Consider the following 11,255-nt stretch of genomic DNA (forward strand, 5'->3'; position numbering starts at 1 on the left):
ACGTCTTACAATTGCCCTAAATGGCAAGTATACATTTCACTCTATTGAACTCTATTTCACTCTTTGTTTTACCTCTCAGGATGGCAGTGGATTGTTCTTTTCAACTCAACCATCTGCAGCCTACCCAGCGCCCTACCACCCCTCTGACCATTTGCAAAGTCAGTAGGTAGGTAGGTTTGACTGAGCAGAGGATGAGTGCATTTATTTTGCATCCTGTGATATTGACACCTTTTTCTTTCTTTATTTTTAAATAGCAGTGAGAATCTACAAGTTTTGTTTGTATTTTCAAATGGCCAATGTACTGTGTATAGGGCTAAAGGGATTTTTATATATTATCTACATTTCCCAGAGCCCACTTTGAGAGCCACTGTCTATACCCAAAGTTAAGCCGGGTCTAATGTTTTTCAATGGAACAGTTAGAATACCACCAGTCCACCCCGGCAACCCCAAGCATGTAATAAGTCCCACATTGTAGCTTAAAGGCATATCTGAGTTGTCTCCCTCTCTCTCCCTCTTCCTCTCCCTCTCTCTCTCTGAACAGGAGCGTTCTGGTTGGACACTCCCTCCCTGGAGAGTAAGGTCTCCTTTTCTTCTCAGGATCAATTCTAAACGCCACTGCAGGAGGACTCAAGTTATTTTCTTGTGTTCTTTGAGTTATTAATGTTGTTTTCTGCATGCTTTCTTGAGAGTATTAAAGTTTTGTAAGTTTAAGTAGCCTATTTTGTCATTTTTGAGCCCCTCCTATGCCCAGCTTTGTGTGTTTGTATGAATTTTAGCGTCAGCGATGATTTGATTGGCTGATCACCCCATAGCGATGATTTGATTGGCTGAGCATTGAGGATTTAAGTGAGGGCATAAAATTGAAGATGCAAATTGTGATTAGCCTGAATGAGAAGATGTACAGTATGATTATGTATGATGATAAGAGCGCCCCTCACTTCACACGGTTGTCCAACAACAGCTGTTTGTTCAAAATAGAATCTTTAATGATACATTTTCATGTTGTACAACAAAGCAGCACACATTATTAGCCTCAGATTCATTGGAAATGAATGAATTTGCTTGTTATAAAGACATGTTAAATACATTATTATTATTATAATAAGTAGTACTATAATTATGTTATTTCATTTTTAGTTAAGTTTCAGTAAACATATCATAGCTGTTTGTTGCCACCAGGTGGTTATTTTAAGACATTGCAAGGCATATTGGTTTCCTCAACCATCTTTGGTTTCCTGTAAACTGCAAACTGCAGCATGAAATCGTGTGATAAAAGGATGATAAATTACAGATGATTTGCAAAGACGCTCAGTTACTTAATAATGCATAGAACTTCTACAACAGGGAATCAGGTTAACACAACTAATACATAAAAAGTGTCACAAGTACAAGAGTCTGGTTGCCCTTTTAGGGCAACCACACTAATAACTAATAAATATGTAGGCCTATACAAATATGTAGAAATCAAGCAGTGGTCATTGATAGATAAAATGGGTCTTATCTGTTTACAAACTAATGTCCAGTGGTCAATGTCTCATATTCTCATATTCTCCTGAACTTTGACCCAGGCCGGATCATTCATATTGTCACCTTATGCTCCATATCATCATTTTACTCTTAGCCTACGGCCTGTTTGTGCAGCGTTGTTCCTTATCATCCTAAATGTCATGTCATTCAGGTTTATGGCCAAAATATGTTTTCATCTGTCCCATTTAATATCTTGTTGACTCCTTATTCAGTCTCAATGTTGTCTGCCACCAGCCACAAACGTGCAATAATGAAGTGTCTATTATGGTTTTGAGTCTACATGCATATGACCTTGGCCGAGTGAGATAGCTGCTCACCGAGTCAGGGAGCGTTCTTTCTCTGCCGAAAGTTTAGTGCAGGGAAAGTTATCTACAGGTTGCCTGGCAACGCCTGCCTAGGCGCTCTCCAGGCTTCAATGGGCATCAATGACTGAACCAAGGAAGATGAACTCTGCGTCGCTACGCCATCCTCATCATCTAGGCGTTGCACTAATGAAAGAGCGCCAACACTGGTCTTGTCATCTGACATGGCGGACATGAAACATCTACAGCCAATGAACATTATATCAACAAATCTGACGTGATCTGCAGTATTTAGCCTGGAACAAATACTGTGAAGAGGAGTTCAGGTCCGGAGTTCAGTTCGGAAGTTCAGTTCAGCTTCGGGTTCTTTTGGAATCAACAATTGATTATTCTAAATTATATTGATGTAAATACTATTATCTGAACCATGTAGCACATTCTCTATGTAAATTTGCCTACTAAAATAATGGTTAAACCTTAAACTCTCTCCGATCTCTATTTCATCTGCCTCCAAATCCTTTTTAAGGTATGTTTCTATTTTTGGTACAGTGATGGTCATTTAAAGGGCTATTCACTCATTTTAAGGTAAATACAGCACGGTATTTAATTGGTCTCCCTGCTGAGCTATTGAAGTTGTAGATATTTATACAATGTTTTCTTAATTATACAGTCCTTTCAAAGTTATCATGATAAAAGATGGATCCTATTTTTATATCCATCAGTCATCTTGACAATTGCATTTGAAAGTGTGTGTTTACTGTTTCCACAGTGAAATCTCTGTATTAGTGTAATTGGGGAAGTGGGGCCCAGGGTTAACGGTGGTTAATATAGCATAACAATCATTTTAACCACTTTATCAATGTATACGTTGGCTATAAAAAACAGCAGATCTACAGCTGATATACAGCTTACATCTGGAAAATATTTGATTTAGAATAATTGTGTAATGTTTTTAACCATTCTTCTGGCATTCTCCCTGGCTGGCACTCAACATTTTCAGTTGGGGTTCAATAAAATGTGGGTGTCCAGGACACCCAAATTGTCCTTGGCATAAAAAAGGTTGAGAGCCATTGTGAATATCTGGGTCCTTTAAATAAAAACTTTTGAGAACAATGACAAACAGTGCTTACTTAACAAACTTACTTACTGATGAGGCTCCCAGATAAGTGAAATCTTAGTGGTTCCTCATCGACAAGGATGGGTTGTGTGGTGTGAGGGTGGAGTTGACACACAACACTTGTGTCAATGTGAAGAAATATGCCTGAGCAGCCTGAATCATACTATACTGTAACTGTATATGTAGACTAAAACCTACATGTCTGACATTTTTATAGTGATAGTGGGGTTGTTTGGTCATGGTGATAATGAATGTGAGCTTCTAATTATTGTTGGGGATAAACAAGCCTCAGGGTAAACTGCATGGTACCATGTCATATTCTCAAGATTTTATTATCTGATTAATTCTGACTGAGGAACATTTCAAAATATGCACCCATCATCAAAAGGCAATAGAAATGCATTCTCAGTCTTTTGCAACTGAACCATTGGAATTTGGAAAACATGTCACAACTTCCAATCTTGCAGAACAGTGACCTCTTGTGTCTACGTTGACGAAAGCGTACGTTTTAGTTTTACGTTTGCACGCACGCACGTTCGTTAACAGTACAGGAAGACTTCAAAATGGTGGTATGTATTGATAACAACTGCATGGTAGGTTTTAACAATGAGTTTGTGTAACTATACGGCACACATCTGGTTTTTCTCTCCCCCATAACAGAAATTCGGGCTGCAGTTCAAAGCCACCCTGGAGAATATCACAAATGTACGACCCGTGGGCGAGGATTTCCGCTGGTTTCTAAAAGTAAGGATACCTGTCATGTCATTGCTGTCAGCCTGTCAGTCAAAACAATATGATATAGGCCGGCTATGTACCCCTCGTTCCATTGAAATCTATGAAACCGAATAGATATTATATACACATCATAATTCACAACATAAGGATTAAGGGTTGAAAACTTGAATCTAGAGTTGCGACACGTACCTTCCATTGACAGCCCATTCATCCAAATAGAAAAGTCAGATTCGCTTGTATTACATTACATTAAACTCACCGACATTGCAGCTGTAAACTTGAATTATCCTCTTTCAATCTAAAATCCCCCCCCCCCCCCCATAAAAATCCACCGTAGACATGTCACATGTTACTTTCTGTCAAGACATTGGTTATTTTGAAGTTTGGGAGCGCTCGTCGGAAGTCACTGTATGGCCCTGCGTACCACCTCTTTCAAATTTGCACATGCACAGCAGCACGATGCGTTAATGAAAACGAGTGCTTCCAAACTCCACTTTAGAAAAACTGATCACAGCACATAATTTCTTAGCAGAAAGTAGCACATAACATGTCTACGGGGGATTTTTTCTTTGCAGATTGAAAGAGGATAAGCTTGCCTTACAGCTGCAATGTTGGTGAGTTTAACTTTGTTTAATAATACAAGCAGATCAGACCTTTCTATTTGGATGAATGGGCTGTCAATGGAAGGTATTGCAACTCTAGATTTAAAAAACCCATTAAATTTTTTTGCAGCTAGCATCTAAATTTCTTGCAGCTGCCTATGCAGCTTTTCTGACAGTATAGTATATAACACCTGATTTTCCCTAAACCCTATTGATTGCAAAGGAAGGGGAAAGTAATGTTTTGCTGTGATGACTCACTGTCCCTCTTTCTCTCACACAGAGCACAAGTTGGCTTTTGTATGAACTAACAAAACATCATGGCTCCTTCTCTTGATTCAGCTAAAATGCGGAAACTGTGGGGAAGTTCCAGAAAAATGGCAATATGTAACCCTTGCGGTAAGGGCCTGATTATCTTATGTCCATATGGGTTGCTAGCAAACGCAACAATGGTACTCTACACATGCCCAAAATGAATTGAATGTATTTGTTTCCCCAGGAAAGCACACCTCTAAAAGGAGGCAGAAGCAGTGCCAGCATGGTGCAGAAGTGTAAACTTTGTGCGAGGGAGAATTCTATTGGTAAGAGCCCACAACGTATCTCTGTCTGCATCTTCATAACTGTGCAGAATCTGTAGCCCCCCTCGGTTACCTTTTCTGAATTTTGGACGGCGGTACCCTAGGGTCCCTCGTAGGTTTTTCCCGCATATTTACCCACTGCCTGTTCACGGAGACCTGCTCGGTCGCTTGAGTGTTAGTGAGATGTTTCAAAGATGCATACTGTACAGCTTTAGGAGACCGCGGAAACGGGTGCGAAACGGCATTATTCGCCGTTGCCGTTAAGTATTTTTTTGAAGTTTTGCTTCGCCGAACTTCTCTTCCTTGTTGACTTCCCATTGTAACACCTCCCGAGCGGCGACTGGCTAGCTGCACGTCCTAGTTTCTGCCTCTGATTGGCTGACCGCGTACATGCAGGATGTTTAAAATGCTGTTGTGTCTTGGTAGGCGGGACATGGTAAGTGAGGAAGAGAGAATTTCAACGAAGCAAAACTTCAAAAAAATACTTAACGGCAACGGCGAATAATGCCGTTTTGCGGTCTCCTAAAGCTGTTGTATGCAATTTGAAACATCACACCAACACTCAAGCGACCGAGCAGGTCTCCGTGAACAGACAGTGGGTAAATCTGCGTCCTATGGAGGGTGGAAAAACCTACAAGGGACCCTAGGGTACCGCCGTCCAAAATTCAGAAAAGGTAACCGAGGGTTCCGAAAGGGGCTACAAACTCTGCAGAGTTAAGTTGTCACGGTCTGAAGTGAAATCTGTAATAGATAGAGAATAATGGCCTCTATATTGTTTGTTTTGTTTATAGATATCCTGGGAAATACTATCACGCCTTACAATGTAAGTAAAAGTACATATTACAATAGGTCTGCTCTTGCATATGTCATAGGCACATTTAACCTGAGGAACCTGGAACCAGAGTTATACTTTGTTGCACATCGTGTTGCGCACCAAAAATGCTGTAGCTGATGGTTTTGTGGCATTTATTGCGTTGTGAGATTGTAGATCTGCTATTTTCAGTGTGCAACACGTGCACACATTTATGTATAAAACATATCATGTTTAAATTGTCTATTAACATGATTAACAACCCAAACTACTCCAAACTTGTCTGAGAGTTTTGAATTGCTCCACTTGGTGAAGTGGAGCAATTCAAAACTCTTTAGGACAGACTCCAACATCATCAGTGCTTCACGAACAATGATGGGATGTTGAGTCACAATGCTTCTTTGTTTCAGCTACTTACACCGTTGTCTGTATTTCTCTCGGTGCTGTGTGTGTGCTGTCCTGAAGGCGGAGGACAACGAGAGGTTCAAGACAATGGTGCAGTTTGAGTGTCGAGGTCTGGAGCCGGTTGACTTCCAGCCTCAGGTGAAAGCTGTCACTAGGATGTATACAGAATGTGTAGCGTAGTGTTACATACAGTAGTACAACATTAAGTAATATCGCTGAAACGTCAGCACAGCAGGGTGCACTGTCAATAATTTGGCTTAAAAATGAGCTGCTCTGCGCTGTAGTGTTTGATGATTTGGGAGAATTTAGGTTGTTTAAATCACATAAATGATTTCTAAACATCTTTTGTCCAAAGGACTTTGGATAAAATGTGCATTATATTCACCCATTCTCACACACATTCACACAACGACTGTGGAGGCAACCATGATGCAAGGCACCAATCTGCAGTTAGGGATTCAGTGTATTTCTCAGGGGATTGAGCCTGGAACCTTCCGGGTCCCACCAAGCCCCCAGAACGGCTGGCCCCAGTAGAAGCCCTACTGGTCAAAGCTGGAACAGCAGGTGGGCCCGTGCATTTAGCACAAGTAAAGTTCTAATTACAATAGGGAGTTCATTCCACAGTTTGGGAGCCAGAACCACTCATTCATGCCGTAATACTTCACCTGCATTTTGAACTATGGCAGAGACTGAATGAAATGAAGAGATTCTGTATAATGCATAATTGGTCAGTGTTATCCATTAAAAAACTACACGTATACCCTCACTACACACACTGAAATGTGGTGAATGGTGATCATGAAAAAGCTCAAAGTGCATTCATTCATTCATGGACACATTGTGTGTGATACATTCTGTAAACTTGACTGTAGGATGTTGCTATGGTCGACGTTGTAATGATTACTTTGTATTGTTTAAAATATCCACCAGGCTGGCTTTGCTGCACAAGGAACAGATTCTGGGACGTCGTTTCCTGAGATCACCTTGCTGGAGAAAGTGAGTGCCACTGCCGCAGGAATGACACTAGAGGACAATCGTTCCTAAATTAACGTTTGGATCATTGCATACAGTAGTTTTTATCGACATCCTATTACATAATCTTGCACAGCCAGACGGTCAGAGATCTCTGCCTACCGATACATCTGGTGACTCAATGAATAGCCTTAAACTGGGTGGAAATAATTAGTTTCCCTTTCCACCAAAATAACAGCATTACAGATCTAATGCAAATCATTTAGGGCCCTTCATATTGGGATGGTTTCAGGCCTATGCCTATGCCCACTTTTGAGCATAGGCTCAAGTCCTGTGTCCTGTGTTCGTTTCAACAGCTCTCCCCAAAATACCCAGACACATCTGCATCCAGGTCACGCTGCCAGGTGTTTCAAGTAGATAGACATTTATTGATCCCATAAGAGAAATGTAGTCACCATGACAGTTAAAGCAGTCATACAAAAGGCAAATAGATCAGATGAGAACACAGCAGGAATGGAAGATACAGATACACCCGCTTTTTTTTCTCCACAATTGTTATATTTGTCATTAGTCATTAGTCCACGCCACGGGATATAAGGCTTGCAAGAACAATCACATTGGTCATTCGACCGTGGCCACGGACAAGGTGGGAGACCTGATGTTGGGTTGAGCATTAGTCATTGTTCTATTTCATGGCTGCTGGCACAGGACTGACCCAGTCCATCAGTTTGAAAGGTTGATGGAAGGGTTTAGACGTGATAGCCAACAGCTTCTTCATTGTGCTCACATTCACCACCACACCAAGATGACACTTGCCACAACAGATAGGTAGAACATCTTTCTGTAGCATCCTATTACACAAGCCAACGGACCTGAGCTCCTCAGGAAGAACCTGTTTTCCCGGCTCTTCTTGTAGAAGACCTCCGTCCGTGTTATCAGTCCAGTTCGGCTTGTTGTTCAGTATGCCCTGGAACTCAACCCCACTGTCTCCTATGAATGATGCAGGGGGCAGGGCTGGGGATCTCTTTTTGCTCCGCACCAGTAGGTCTAGGTTTTTTGGCTTTAGTTTTCTCTGCTGTAGCCCATATATTAAATTTATGGGCTAATGCTGATTTTGTAGTTTTCCATTTCAAGTTAAAAACTACAGCAGGGTAAAAACAAGGCAGGCTGCAAAACAGACCTTATAAATCACTGATGTAAGCAACACAGCACTGACAGCAGCTAATCAAATTGTGCATTGACACAAAATAGCCAATCTACAAGTTCAGTTATCACATTGTGGCATGTTGTGCTTGTTGTATTTTCACTGCAGAACACTGGTATGACTCAGTGTTTTTTCAATTTCTGTGTTTACAACATTTTCAGGACTGGAACGATTATGATGAGAAGGTCAAAGAGTCTGTGGGGATATATGAGGTTACACACAAGTTCATCAAGTGCTGAAGGCCTCCTACAATGCAGTTACTGGACAAGGACCTTCAGTCAGTGACCAAACATCCATGGACTTGCTCACTGGCCGTAAGGCAGTGTGGTTCAACTGAACTCTTAAGTGGCGTCAGCCAACAGGATTGGATATCAATAATCGTGTCATGCTAAAATGTACCACCAGTGCTTATTAGTGATTTGTGAATAAAGAGTTAAAACGGCTGTTTGTGATTTCAGTTTTTTCCCTGTCTGAGAAGTTAAGTTTGCTTAGAATTTGTATATTTTTGTATTTGTTGCAACAAAAACAAAGTACACAATGAGGGGCTCTTAATTAAGAAAACATTTGTGCATTTCATGCTGTAAAATAATTATCCAATTCAGGGCGGAAAAATACTTTAGCTAAAACAAGTTCGTATTGCTCATCTATCATTGAAGATATTTTAATTTGGATTTAACCTGGCAAGAAAACCTTTTGATGTAAAAGGGAAATAGGGGCTCAATTCTCAGAATATGGTTGGAACTGAGATGTATCAAGTCAACCACATCTGCCCTTGTAACAACCAGAAGTAGATTGATTTACCAATTACCTATAAAAGCATGATTGGGGTGTGTACAGCAGTAGTTCTGAAACGTTTATTTTAATGTCAAGGGCAGTGGTGTAGTGGGGAGGACACAGTGGAGCTCCATCCCCCCTTCTCTCGTCTAAAATATTTGACTTGTTTACTTTTATGGATATGGTTTAAGCATTGTAAAACCCATTTCTAAATTGGCTATATACACATCTGCATGTTTTAATAGTGTCTGCACGCGTTGCCCACATGCACGCAAATGTCGTCCCTCCACTTCTAAAAGTACCACAACAACACTGGTCAAGGGCCCCTAAACTGATTAGTGGACCCCATTTGAAATACAGGGTCCCTCATAAGAGGATTTGTTCGATTAGATTTAAATACAGAATTTCCTGTCTAATTTAGGTGGGGAGATGACCGTGGACAATTAAACCTATGATCACTTTTCTCTAGGTAGTGAAATTTAACTAATTTAGGGGTGCTCTGGAAGCAAAGCAAAGTTACGTTTACCCAGGGTAACTGGACTAAGCTCAAGAACTTGTTTACAGCCATGCCCTGCTTATAGAACATTTCATGGTAGGGGTTCAATGCCTTGCTCAAGGGCACTTCAGCGGTGGTAATTTTAACGTGCCGGTCCAGGGATACGAACTAGCGACCTTCCGATATTAAGACCGCTCCGCAAACCGTTCGGCCACCCCACCTCAATGACCTCTTTGAGAACTACAACCACTGATGTACAGCATATAAAAACATGTATTGGGTACTTAGGAAACCACAACATTAAATGTAAAGGCAAACATATTGCCAAAATTGTTGCAGTTGATTTATTTTTTTATGCAACAGAAAGAAATTGGTGGGTACAGCATATCAAAACTGAAGGTACTTGGAATCACAACATTAAATGTAGAGGCAAACAGTATTGCCAAACTTAAATGCAGAGGCAAAGAAATATATTGCCAAATTAAATGTAGAGGCAAGCAATATATTGCCAAAATTGTTGATTTATTTTAACATAACATATATATATACACTGTACTGTAGCCATATCCGGTTGCACAGCATATCAAAAATGTATCATCATGGTACTTCAGAGAACCACAACATTCTATGTAAAGGCAAACAGCATATTGCCCAAACTGTGCAGTGTGCAGCAAACACCTGGGTGGTTGGGTTCAGAATCAAAACAAGCAGGTGGAGGAGGGTGGCGGATCGAGGAGTAGCATCAATCGTTTAGTGTTCATTTCTTTTTGGTTGTCGTTGTCGTCGTCGTTTTGGGTTCTAGTGGTTGTCCAATCTCTCTCCCACGCAGTTTCCTCCCGATCACTCTCTCGATCTTACCCATGACCACGTTGTTGGGAATCGCTTTCCCACACTCATAGTCAGAAATGACCTGCGGCTTCTCATTGATTTTAGTGGCCAGGTCCTTCTGCGTCAGGCCCTGCTCCTGTCGGCCCTGCTGGATCACCTTCCCCACCTCCAGCGGGACCCTCTGGTGGTGCAGCTCTTCCGTCTCGCGGTCCAGGTTGGCCGTGTTTTTGGTCACCAGATGCTGCTTGTTCTGCCCCGCCGACCATTTCTTGCTGGTCTCCAGCTGCTCGCCACGGCGCTGTGCGGCAGTAATGGCCTGCTTGGATTTTGACTGAGCGGCGGTCGGCCCCTTCTTCCTCAACACGGTCACGGTATCCCAGTCGCTCTCTGCCATCTTTCTGTCCAGGTTATGTTGTTCGATACCCGTAGATACTGTGTACAAGAAATACACGTATGATTAAGTACAAATGCGAGTATTAAATCGGTTATTATTTTGAGGAACGCAGGGATTTCTTCGCTTACCTAACACAACAACAACAAATTCTGCTTGCTTCTTCTCGAACTGTCTGTCACTGCTCGTGCTGTAGTAGTAGTGTCATGCTGATTCAGAATCTGCGTGGTGACGTATGACGTTGGGGTTTGATCGCGCGAGAAGCGCACCAAATAAATGGCCGATACATAAGTTCATCACGCGCGGCGGATGCGATGCGTTGTGAGCTTGTAGATCGGCTATTGTTCAGTGCACGACCCCGTCGTACGGCGGGCCACAAATCATCTCGCGAGAGTGTCGCTCGCCAGAAAGAAGTTAAGAACTGATCTCTCGATCTACAAGCTAAACGATGCGTCGCGTTGGTCGCAGTGCGACGCGCTGCTTTGCTTGTAGATCAGCCCCCCCTTTTTTACCCAG

At 41.8% G+C, this 11,255-nt stretch overlaps 2 protein-coding genes across 3 annotated transcripts; one reads left to right on the forward strand and one right to left on the reverse strand.

Moving 5' to 3' along the window:
* The first annotated feature begins 3,498 nt into the window (after positions 1-3,498).
* Positions 3,499-8,693, forward strand: czib (CXXC motif containing zinc binding protein). Of its 2 annotated transcripts, XM_080777707.1 has the most exons (9): positions 3,499-3,515; positions 3,607-3,690; positions 4,257-4,295; positions 4,623-4,679; positions 4,780-4,861; positions 5,650-5,681; positions 6,135-6,212; positions 7,005-7,070; positions 8,412-8,693. In XM_080777707.1, the coding sequence occupies exons 3-9, from the start codon at positions 4,290-4,292 to the stop codon at positions 8,487-8,489; spliced, it is 399 nt and encodes a 132-aa protein (XP_080633833.1). In that variant the 5' UTR covers positions 3,499-3,515; positions 3,607-3,690; positions 4,257-4,289; the 3' UTR covers positions 8,490-8,693. The 2 variants fall into 2 exon arrangements, with proteins under 2 accessions (XP_080633833.1, XP_080633832.1); XM_080777706.1 differs by lacking the exon at positions 4,257-4,295 and having other exon boundaries at positions 3,501-3,515.
* A 1,135-nt stretch (positions 8,694-9,828) lies between these two features.
* Positions 9,829-10,965, reverse strand: LOC308325574 (endothelial differentiation-related factor 1 homolog). Its single transcript, XM_080778105.1, has 2 exons — positions 10,871-10,965; positions 9,829-10,780 (listed from the first exon to the last, which is right to left on the reverse strand). The coding sequence occupies exon 2, from the start codon at positions 10,740-10,742 to the stop codon at positions 10,278-10,280; it is 465 nt and encodes a 154-aa protein (XP_080634231.1). The 5' UTR covers positions 10,743-10,780; positions 10,871-10,965; the 3' UTR covers positions 9,829-10,277.
* Positions 10,966-11,255: the final 290 nt, after the last annotated feature.

This window comes from Protomyctophum bolini (assembly GCF_963924005.1).
Source record: "Protomyctophum bolini genome assembly, chromosome: 12".
In the NCBI taxonomy this organism is placed as follows: domain Eukaryota; kingdom Metazoa; phylum Chordata; class Actinopteri; order Myctophiformes; family Myctophidae; genus Protomyctophum; species Protomyctophum bolini.